Source organism: Procambarus clarkii, chromosome 63 (assembly GCF_040958095.1).
Source record: "Procambarus clarkii isolate CNS0578487 chromosome 63, FALCON_Pclarkii_2.0, whole genome shotgun sequence".
In the NCBI taxonomy this organism is placed as follows: Eukaryota; Metazoa; Arthropoda; class Malacostraca; order Decapoda; family Cambaridae; genus Procambarus; species Procambarus clarkii.
Window position 1 is genome coordinate 27,179,789 of NC_091212.1, and position 12,304 is coordinate 27,192,092.

General features: G+C 43.9%; 1 protein-coding gene across 1 annotated transcript in view; it reads left to right on the forward strand.

The window, feature by feature from the left end:
• The first annotated feature begins 846 nt into the window (after positions 1 to 846).
• LOC138354486 (serine-rich adhesin for platelets-like) overlaps positions 847 to 12,304 on the forward strand; it is a 44,327-nt gene continuing 32,869 nt past the window's right edge. Inside the window, exon 1 of the mRNA XM_069308823.1 lies at positions 847 to 1,108. Coding sequence (XP_069164924.1) covers positions 862 to 1,108 — 247 coding nt within the window. The 5' untranslated portion in view covers positions 847 to 861. The remainder of the gene's footprint in view (positions 1,109 to 12,304) is intronic.

Below are 12,304 nucleotides of genomic sequence, written 5' to 3' on the forward strand. Positions count from 1 at the left end.
TTTATTGCTGCCCTTGACAAGACATAATCTTTAAGTTGCTGCTCTGTGTTTGCAGCCTAGCCAAACGCACGTGTAGTGTGTGTACTGTATATGGAATCAGTTCTCAAAGAAGGCTATTGAATGGTGTTCAAATAGGTTTGGGGGTGCCGGCGTGGACCACACTGGCTGAGGCTCGTGAGACTCAATGACTTCTTTCTTCATCCTCTCGCGTGGTGGTGGCGGCGGCGGTGTTTTTGTTTTGTTTCTAACTCTTGTCGCCCACATCTGCCATTATACTAAGCTGCGAGACTCGCTTCAAAGCTTTTAATCGAACGCGGAAGTTTTATTTGTATCTGTGTGCTACAAAGAGACTTTTTTTAACACTGTTTTTGTATTAACACATGAGGTACATGTGCATTTGTGCAGCTACCCTAGACTATATGAAGTGGAGTACAGTGTGCCAAGAAAGCAAACTAGGTGATGCTAAAAAATGATAGCTTGTCATGAATCTTATGAGGGTGGTGGGAGTGTGGCTATAGTGACAGCTTGGCACTATAGCCACGATTGTGGATAAAGTTACTATATCATCCGTTATAAGGCAGCTGCTGGTGATGAGAATGATGGGTATGTTGGCCATAATGAGGCAGCTGGTGGTGGTGGTGGATGAGACGTGTTATTCTGGTTGTCATGAGGATGCCGCTGTCACTGCTGGAGACTGGTGAGTGCCGGATGCCAGGGACAGCAGAGATGGCTCTCTGATTAATGCACCTATCATTTGTGTCTCCACAACCACTTTTCTTAATCAGCCCTACTGGTGAAGCTTCGCCTGAGGACCATTACCCAATGTATTTATGTAAATGAATACGAGTAAATAGGAGCAGGATGAGAGAAAGAAGAGCGGCGAGTGTGGCTGTGGTGGTGGCGGCGTGGTGGGTGTCGGCGGCGGTGGCCCTGGGAGGCTCGCGAGCCCCCGTACACTTGTTGCGAATCCCGCTGCCGCTAGACAGTCGCGCCTTAGACTGTGACGGGAGCGGTGTGACGCTGTTCGCCGCCGCCCTCTGGGATACTACGTACAAAGAAAAAAAACTTTTTGTGACATTTTGCTGCTCGGATTTATTGTGGTTATCAGGTGGGTAGTTAAATGAGTGTGTGCGGTGTTAAGAGGGCTGTGCAAGCAGCATGGTTCACGCATTACATGCGCTGAATTAGATGTTTTTCTTGGGTTCAAGGACGCGGGTGAAGTCCATGCCGTTGGTCAAGTGCTTGAGTTTTTATAAGTTTGGATAAAACAATAAAGGTGAAGTGGTGATAACTCGTCAGAACACATCTTTAGTCTCGCTCTTTAAGTGTATCTCCGGTTACATCGACGAGAGAACAAAGTGGATTATGAAGCAACTTCAAAACTCCTCCCAAGAGGCCAGGGCTTGTCGATAAAGGCTATCTTATCAGGAAGATATATACTTCTCTAAATATTATTGTCTGCCAAGACTGCCGGCGTCGCAGCCGTCCTGTGCTCGGCCCACCATGTTCATATGCTCCTATATCTGGCTGTGGTAATAGGCTCGAAAGCAACGTTTTATGTGGATTTCCTTCACGTTTCCTTGTTGAGAGCGTAGTTCTGTTGCTTGTATCAAGACGTGGTTGTTTTACTTGGTGTATGGAGCGAGTGGTGAGAGTGCAGCTGGAAAGCCGCCATTGGTGCGAGACGGCGGCTGTGACGCACCACGCGGTCCAAATTTAACGAGTACATCAGCTGGCTCCTATTACTACACAAGTCTCGTTATAAATAAAGTTCTGGAAAGTGAAGTTGTTGATGTTGGCGTGATGCCATGCAGTTTGGTATCTGGCGAGGCTTGTCGTCAAGCCTGGCAGCCATGGCTAGCAGCCGGTCTGCTGCCTCGGGCTCCAGGCATCCGGCCACACATGTCATCCGTCTGCCTCTTACTGCGTGCTGTGAATCCAAGTAGAATCACCAGTAGTCTGTGACCTTCAGAAATGTTTGTGGTTCGACATAAAATCTGGCAGGCTATAATGTAAAAAGGATAGTGCTCCGAAGCCGGAATCGACAGCAATGGTCGCTATAAAGGGCTCCGAATGCCCCCGGGTTTAGAGCTGCCACGTCGTACAAGAGATGGAGAGCGTGGCTCCCAACGACATCCTGCATGTGCCATGTGGTATTCCAGTGGGTAGGAGCTTTAGGAGTTGGTTACACAATATCCGGTTGTCGCCACGGCGAGCTTCAAGTCGCGGGTAACTCGTTATCTACCAGGTATGTCAACTTTCTTTTGTTGCTCGCCTACTCGGGATTGAACGGAAATCCAGTACATCTGTTTGAGAGACAAGGTCGGAATTCCCCCGTTTGGTAATCCTTTTAAATATTACTAACATGAATTCTTGAAGCACCGCATCAACTTACTTACTTGTACTACATATATATAGCCTATATCAGGCGTGATACAGGAAATGCATAGAAACGAGTTAACTTTTTTTTTTTATTAACACAAGAGCCCTTTGTTGTTGAGGTGGTGTTGGCTGTGCTCTAGTGGAACTTGGGTAGCTAGCTAGGCCAGTTGATTATAGGTGTAGTGTAAACCTGTTCTGAAAATACTCAACATATTTAGTACCAAAATATAAGTTGGCTTTCACTGAAAAATAATTCCTTTGTGTGGAGAAGATTGTCTGAAGCGTTCATTTCTTTAGTGATTTAAGATCTTCAGGCGACCATGCAATCAAGTCATACTTTTATTGATTTCTTAACCAAGGGTGTTGTATACGTACGTCAGCGGAAGCCAGAATTTAGTTTATTGTGCCTCTTCCTGTAAGACTTGTCAAACGATAAGATAGGTAACCCTGCTGAGATACCTTGGAATGTACAAATAATGTAGTGTCTTGTAACTTGATAAGCGATTAGATTGTTTATTTGACCAATGGATAACTGGTATTAAGGTTGTGTTGCCACACACACGGTAGAAATGGTTGGAATTCATAATAATCGGGTTTGTGTGTGTATTACGGCAAATATTTATTTTAATCTAATCCAGATTAAAGGTATAGTATTGTACGTAAAATTCACAATTCTTTCTGTGTATTATATTTTATTCTACCAGACATCACAGTAGTTATTTTAATTCCAATTAGTGTAAATTACAAACACGAAAGCTGTATTGGATGTGCGCAGGAACTGTCGTAATAAGAGTAATTAAACTTTGTTTTAATATTCCACTTACGCATACATTTTTAGTTTAAAATTTAAAAGTAAAACGCATGAAATGTGTTGCTTTTGACACGAGCATTACTGTTATAATTTCCTGGACGTTTTTATTGTATATGCACGCGCTTAATATAATTAATGAATTATGTGCCATTGAAGCTGGAGGGGGGAGGGGGGTTACACCAGTAGAGCATTGGATGTTGGGAGTATTTATAGCAGGGCCCAGGGCAGCTCAATAATCAATACACACACGCGGCGGCCAGGAGACAAGGAGAGGAAGACCGAGAGAGTGAGAAGCGCGGGGTGTGGGGGATTGGGAGTGTTTAAGGGGGGTATAGTGACGTGCTTGGTGGAGAAGGGGATAGAGATTGTTGAAGGGGAGGGGGAGGGGAGGGGATGTATACTGACGTGCTTGTTGAAGCTCTCTCTCACTTCTGTTAAGTTGCCGCGTCCTGACTTTTTCTCACCGATGTTCTTCATTAATGAACTCGCTGCTTTGTATGTTGACGTTTGTATGCTCAGTAATGCGTTGAAGGCGACCTTGTCAAATCGGAAAAGTTCATGATAATATATAGGAAATAGTTTTCAGTGAAACTTACCTTTGAGATGATCAATCTCCGTTGAATTTAAAAGGCTTTAAATTTAAAAGGTTTACTGAGAATTATACCACTGTATATTGCCTTGTAAATTTATGTATATATGATTTATATATTATTTTATTAAATAAAGAAAACAAATTAAAAGGCAGATAGTATTAAAATAGTGCATTTGTGCTTTTCCAATAATTTACCATACCATTGGAATGAGGTTTTAACAAAGTTATAATCTACAAGGTTTAACAAAGTTCATAGTCTGTTATTCAAAGGTTAGCGAGTTATTCATGAGCTAGATTGCTTAGCCTAGTAACAAAGTATTAGTCTCGTTATTAACTCTATTCTTCCTTTTCACCAAACTGGTTAGTGTTATATACAGTACTTCATTTAGCCCAAAGTTCTATTTGCTAAATTGTTTTTATAGCGAATTCCTGAAACGTGCAAATTTTGTTGTAGCCTGACAACAGAGAGAAGTCACCTGTGATTCATTGTTTTAAGCGGTGTTGTTATGCTATACGAACTATAGTATATATATATATGAAATGGTCAGTATACCGTGCGATGATTTCAGGGCTCAACGTCCCCACGGCCCGGTCTTCGATCAGGCACCAGGCTGTTGGACGCGGCTGCTCACAGCCTGACGTATGCATCACAACCTGGTTGATCTGGTATCCTTTGGAGGTATTATCAAGTTCTCTCTCTAACACTGCGAGGGGTCGGCCAGTTATGGCCCTTATGTGTGTGTGTGTGGCGGAAGCGTGTTGAACAGTCTCGATCCTCTGATGTTAATAAGAGTTCTCCGAGAGTATCTACTGCACCTCTGCTTTTCACCGGGGGTATTCTGCACCTCCTGCCATGCTTTCTGGTCTCATGTGATGCTGTTTATATGTGCAGATTTGGGACCAGCCCCTTTTAATATTTTCCACGTAAATTTTGTGTATCTCTAATGCCAGTGCTCTAGAGAATACAGATTTAGGCATTTTAGTCGTTCCCAATAGATTAGATGTTTTGCCTAGTGGTGGCAAGAGTATTTGTCCGACCACATCTTGGCTTCCACGTGTCACCAGTTCCAGGGGTACGTAGCTTTGTCTACGCCAGGGCACATGTGAATATGTTAAGACATTTATAATTTAATTATTTTGGATTAGGCTAGCTTGTGAGTTTCCAGTTAAAATTTACTGTTTGGGTTCATTGTGTGGAAAATCCTTACGGTTTATTAAAGTTACCCACCATATCCTTTCATTGTATTTATATTTTACATGCATATACCTGGAACATACCTGGAGAGGGTTTCAGGAGGTCTGCTCCCAGACTTGACAACTCAGACCAACCAGGTATACAAGTATGTCACTTTATCCAATTATCCAAAGATTTTCAACGTAACTTGTAAATATTAATTAGATAAATAAGGAATACAAAACAATGCTTATACCGTGTACAGTGGCCTACTTTGTTATATCTTAGCAAATATAGCACTCGGTTCAACTGCTTTTAAACAAAGGGCCTCTTATAACCGTTACATCGCTTAAGCATTTTAATGTCATGTTCCACAGACATTACATATGCAACTTTTATAAGGGTTCATAGTAGGCTAACGATACAAATTTGTATCTTTCTTCGTCATATATCCAGCCCTAGGCTGGCAGGGATTCCCCCCCCCCCCATGCTGTATCGGTGCAACCAGGCTTTTTGCCCAAAAGATGTGGCTTTTGTCTAATCCTCCTGTACAGATTACAAGATTTATCAGCCTCGTTAAAGTAGCAAGACCTTGAGACTCCTCACAACTATGCGATAATTCACCCACAACACGGTGCCTTAAATATTTGTTTAATAGCAATAACTTTGCAAAAGTTTTAATAGATGACAAAAAATGAGACCATTGGATTAACCACTGCATTGTAACAATGTGGATTCTTTATATGTACGTTAATTGTAGAGAACAGTTTTTTCTAGGTTTTTTATTTACGCATGTAGAACAGTATGCAGTTAAAGAGTTTGTTAGGTCGCTTACAAACTATGAGAAGGGGGCAGGTTAGTTATGTTAACGGAGACTTAAAATTTAAAATTGTCATTGATCGTAATTCTAAATATGAAGTATGTATTGTTTTTGTGTTAATGGTTTCCACATGGGTAGCTCACGTGGGTAGGCCTAGGCTCATACAGCAATATTCTTCACACTAAGCCTTTTAGAATATTTAAGAGTGCGATCACACATTATCGTATCATTAATATGCTGTAAAAACACATACATAAACGCATACAAATTAGACCCTGCAATATTTATGGTTTATGTCAAGGTTACTTCGCTGTCACTAGACCTAGTTTTAATAGAATACGTGTTAGGAAAATTGGTCAAGATTGTTTGGTGTTGGCGTTGTAAAATATGGGGCGTTCAGTATATCTTTATTAACTAGTTCAGCCTGGAGGTAACTGATACAGGTTTTCCTGGTGTAAAAACCAATCGTTGAAGTTCCTACGAAGATTATATACAAGAAAACACTTATGATGTGATTATTTTGCGTTCTGCAGATCGTGGTATTTTTGGCGAGTGACTACTCTGGTTCAGTGTAATATAGTGCTCTTACAAGGCTGTATGTAAAGTCTGTAATTAAATATAGGTGACATGGCTAGTGTGTAGGCAGTGAAATCAAACGCTTTCTCTAGCATTGTTGCGTGTTCTCGTTGATGTTTTCCCAGTGTACGGGTGTAAGGTATTAATAGTGTGTGTATACATGGCTGCGTGTGCGGCAGAGTGTTTCACGTGCGTGTTGATGAAGTCTCATACTCCACCCTCACTAATTTGTGAACAGTGAAGCGTATAGCATGCGGGGGTTGCTGTTTCACCAACCTAGCTAGAGCACCTTAGACTGCACCATTGGTGTACACATACGACCCACGTAAGGCCGCTTATTCATGTTCATCACGTGAGTGGCCTGTTTTTATTAACGCTTTGATAAATGCAAATTATTCGTCTTCACCGGCTTTGTACGTGGAGCATTGTCTGTTATCGGGTTCGTTGCCAGTGTCTTTTGTTTGTTGCGCGGCGTTTTGTTTCGCAGGATGTTGCTGCTCCTGCTCCTGTTCCTATTCTTCTTTCACATCCCTACAACCTGTCCCCCTTATCCAGTGGTCGCTGGAGAGGACTGCTACCGTGGCGGCGAGTGGCAGCGCTTGTTCGTAGTATCGGGGTGGGCCACGTAGCGGTAGTGACATATGTGAGGTGGTGGGGGGGGGGGGGGAGGGGCTGGGGGCCGGGAGGGATTGCCGCCGGCTGTTCCCAAGGGGCCCGGGGGGGGGGGGGGGAGCGGTCTCATTATGTTCACCACTCCGCTTAACCGCATAGATTGCTTCTCAAGTTGTTTTACTTGTACTTGTTTTCCCTGGCGATTGACGTACTTGGTGTAAAGTGTTTATGCGCTGGGTGGCGAAGGTTGCTTCAAGTACTTGTGATGTGTAATATTTTCTGACGATTGACGATATATTTGATGTGGTTGAAGTTGCTGAATCACAAGAAGCATAAATGATAGAGCAAGTGAGGTAGGTGGAGAGAGATGGGAGGGGGGGGGGAGGGGTTGTGTTAAAAGATTTCGTATTTGTGTGGTGTGGGTCAGAACCAGACCTTTACCTGGGGGTCTGCATGCCTCTTATCCCTTGGTCCCGCCGGCGAGGTATTTATTACACCAGTGTGAACCCCTCGTCCTCTCCGACCTGTTCCTTGGTCACGCTCCCACCACCTTACATGTACCTTTATTGGCTGGAAGTAAATAAATGGAAGGAATAAGTCTGCATTCTGAAAGTTGCATTTAATGGCAGCTTTCGAGAGTAGTTTAGTTGGCGCACGATAGGCTAGTGGGGTTTTTATGTAAGTGGTTTGTAAGGTAGCCTAGGCTAGTGTGGGAAGTGAGGAAGAGTGGCGGGTGTGGTGAAAGTGGTGGCAAGCGGCAGTTACTGGTGCGTCTGCGGTCTAGGTTAAGATAGCCCCAGGAAGCCAGACGGGCCACAACTCCTGCCATTGTGGCAAAATAGCTCCACTTAACCGTTGAGCACGTTTCGCTCCCTAGCCGCAATTACAATCTCTTGGGTTATCACGGCACTGTGTATTCTTGATACGAGGCTACTGATGTTATTGTGTGCTGAACTACAGATTCTTAGTGAAACTCTCCCTACTCCTCCCCCCCTTTTCCTTTTCATCTCCCTATCCCACCCCCATCTCTCAGTGGCGTGGACGAGGTGTTGTGTGTGTGTGTCAGGTCGTGACTGTGCTGGTGTACGCTGGTCACGGCCACTTGTCTGAAAGTGGAAAAAGTGCTGCGCGTCTGTTTGCCAGTCGTGACTTTCTTCCTGTGCTTTGTGGGGCGTCGCAGGTGGGTGGTGCAGTGCTTTGTTTCCTCATGGGTGTGGACGGACAAGTAGAGCAGCCATGGGGCGTCTCGCTGTGAAGCAGATACCAATTCGATAGGCTTAGGCCTACCAACACCATACCAACACCTGCCAGGGCTCTAACCATAGGAATTGAGGATGTTTGTTGTGGATGGGCGCGTTGAGGCAGTAAATGCAGCAAGCCATTACTGTGGTATTGTTGACGTCGTGACCTATTTAGCCTTTCGGAGAGTCATGGCTTTTGTATAGAGGGTGACGTGGCCGGTTTGGTAACGAGTGGTCATTGGTGTGTGTAGCAGTCCGTGCCTCCCCCGGCATCACATCTCTCTACTCTTGTCTAGTTCCTCTTGTCTCAACGCCATCATCCTATTCCTGCCTTCAGCATTTTATTTTTCCTTTGTCTCTCCGTCTCTCTCCCTCTCCGTCTTTCTCCCTCTCTCCCCCTCCGTCTCTCTCCGTCTCTCTCCCTCTCCGTCTCTCCCCCCTTTCCATCTCTGTCTTGTCTTTCAATAATTAAAGCATACGAAAGCGTAAACAATCACATGCCAGTCATGATGACCACAGAAGTAGTCAGCATTACGACGAAGAGATTGAGAGTTACTACTACTACTGCTGCTGCTGTTGCTCGTTACCGCGGATGATAAACTAAGCTCATGTATTTGTTCACATCCACTGCAAGCGGCTTCTCTCTGCTGAGAATGCCGCCAACATCTTATACTGATAAATGTAGTGTTGAAGATGTTCTTGCTAACGTGGTTGGCAAGAAAATTGAGGTAAACAATTTCATAGTGAAAGTTTCACCCTTGACGCCTTCGTAAGCTCCATTACACTGTTTCCTCAGGCAGTAAGAAGGCAGTAGCTAGACGCTCAGGCTGTGTAGGAACACTCAGAAGTATTTGCTCAAGAAGTCGAGGCTTGGGAATCTCCCTGCAGGTAGAACTTAAATTGAATTGGGTTTCAAAAGTTTGCAAATCCATCAAACGTCACAGTCAGCGGTGCGGAAAGTGTAGAGTTTAAATTTAGGTTAGGCCTTGACGGCAGTAGGTTAGTAGACGATTATAACACATTACCAGCTAGCTTTATTTTGGCTAGCAATTTAAGTTTTAAAATTGATAGTTACAAGAGTGTAAATGATTGGATGTCAGTAAATAGGACCTGCCTCGTGTGGGCCAATAGGATCACCACAGTGCTCTTTACCCGTTTTCTTTATCCTTGTCCTTTAACTCAATTGATGAAAATCTCAACCTGGATAGTTGTATTGAAGGAGTTCTCTGAACTGACCTATCGCTCGTAGGGTCACTATTATTGGTACAGTGGGGTGAGGGTAGTCAGCTAGTTCTGTCACCTCAGGTGGGTTATTTTCCAAAAATTTAAGGTATTGTGCATAGGCCTAAGTATTAACACCCACGTACATAACTTACGGTAATAGGTTTGAATTTAAATCAAAATAAGTTTATTGAGGTAAAATACACACAAAGGGATGAGGTAGCTAAAGTTATTCTCACCCCGATCAGCACAACGTGTTCATACATATATAGACACACATAACAAACAATAAACATATTACCGAACATTCTGAGAGATAAACGTATACATTTCTTCCTTTACACATGTAGGATGCTATCAGACGTACACACAAATACTTTTATGACGGTCATAGGTAGTCACGAGAAAAGACAGATGAGGATTCCATGTAACTGTGGATATCAGGACGTTGGAAAGTTTACTGAGTTGAAGGATGTAATTTGAGGAGTCCCATATTTTGCATGTTCCATCTATAATAACTAGAGGTTCACTATTTTTTTGGAGAAAGATAATGCAGAATATAACCAATGAAGAGCAGGGGTGTCACAGGCACAATCAGAGAACACTATAAACATCAGAGGTCCGCGGTTGTTCAACACCCTCCCAGCGAGCATAAGAAATATTGCAGGAACAACCGTGGACATCTTCAAGAGAAAAGTAGATAGTTTTCTTCAATGAGTGCCGGACCAACCGGGCTGTGGTGAATATGTGGGCCTGCGAGCCACTCCAAGCCAACAGCCTGGTGGACCAAGCTCTCACAAGTCAAGCCTGGCCTCGGGCCGGGCTTGGGAAGTAGAATAACTCCCAGAACCCCATCAAGCAGGTATCAGACAGGTTGGAGGAGGAGAGACTGGATGTGAGGTACAGCTGTTGACGTTGCAAGTTGGGGTCCATGTGAAGTTAGTGGGTAAGTAAGTGTGTGGTGGAAGTGCGGTTCCGTGTCCTCCAGCACCGTGACTGCGGTTGACCAAGTCCTCGTCACCCACCGCCTGTAACCCTCACCTGCACACGGTTATCACCAACATACTTCCTCCACATTGTGTCGGAATACCACTGCTGGAGGGATTGCTTGACCTCACTGTTGAAGATAATTTGCAGCGAGACTAGGCTATGTAAATGTAAATAGATGGGAATTATAACATGTACAGTAACCAAAGGTGGCATTTTACACGATTGAGAGTACAAATGGATTGGTTGCGAATATACAAAGGTTCTATAAAAAATAGACCCGAGATGAAACTTTGAATATGACTTAGCATTGGATAAATTTAAACGGAAATTGTTATTAGATGTGTGGCGACCAAGTTTCAAAGCATAGCCTAGACTGAAGAAACTACACCAGTTGGACTTGCGGTATAGACAACGCTGCCTTGCATGGACCACCGTCATAATGCAGTTTCGTTTAGGCTAAACTGTGCCACGTAAGGTGTAGCACGGCAATAGACAACAATGCTGAGAATTTGATGTAGTCAGGCCAAAACGATTATATCCCGCCAGAACCCATTGTGGCGATGGAGTTTACTTGTCATGTATCTGGTACTCCTTACCTTGACGCATGTGTTGTTGCCGCATTGGCTAACGTCTCATTAATTGATCAGCCTCAGCCAACAACTACTGGTAGGTAGTTGGTCGGTAGCCGGGCTCGGGGAGCAGAAGACCCCATAACCCTCTTCAGGTATGCTCCAGATACACTTGGCAACACCCCAGGAAAACGATTAAATCCACCTGCTCTCCCTCTCCTTGCAAACACCTCGCACGCTTCTATACGAGTCATGCGAATGATGCAGCCTCAGATATTTCTCACAGTTTCCAGTAGAATTTATCACAGAGCTTATGGAAGATACAGTTTTTTGTAGTTACTATTGCACCTAGATTATAGTACATTACAACTAGTGGTGAAGTCCGTCGTGTGGTGGGGAACTTCCTAGTGCCGAATGCTTTGAGGCGCAGTGCTCGTGCTACACGTGTTTAAGCTGGCAAAAAATCCTGGGTTAAGAGAGCTCCCGTGGTTGTATATAATAAACTGAAGCATTGTAAATGTTAACCTCCACCTGATGTAGGCCTATATATGTTGCGAATCGCTATATATGTCTCTTGTCCCTGTCCGTACTAACCTAATTGTATGTTACATAGTCGTCTCGTCATGGTATCTTCTGATAATTACTTCTCTAATTGTCTTCACTTATACAATGTTTGCTTCTCTTTGCTCGGTAATCCTTTACGGGCTACTCATGTCCGTGCCACCTCTGGGTGGCTTAATTTCATCAATTAATCTATGTTTCATTCACGTTACTGACTGGCTATCAAGCTGTAATGAACATTTGACATCAAAGCCACCACCTGTTGCGCCTCAAACAACATTTTTGTTACCAGCATCATATTCTTTCCTTGAACTAGTGGGGAGAACACGACATGAAGGTGAGCAGTTATGCAAAGTGAACAGCATTGGTGCTCCGTGCGACCTGGTGATATCACAACTTGCTCAAGGACGCTCCATATTTACATTTTATTACTTTTGTTAACCTTGGGTGCTTGCTACTGTCATCAGGTGAAAACCACACTTGGATATTGCCACACACACGTGCACATGTTGTGCGGAGTATTTGGGTTGTGCTAAACCGTCGTGCTGCTCAACAGGTGTTTACTGTGTATTTGGAGGTTGTTGTTGTTGTTGTTATAGATTCAGCTACTCGGAACAAGTTCCAAGCAGCACGGGCTATGGTGAGCCCGTAGTGGACTTACCTGGCATAAGAGCGGTGCCGCCTGGTATTTGGAGATTGATTGATTGATTGATGAAGATTAAGCCACCCAAGAGGTGGCACGGGCATGAATAGCC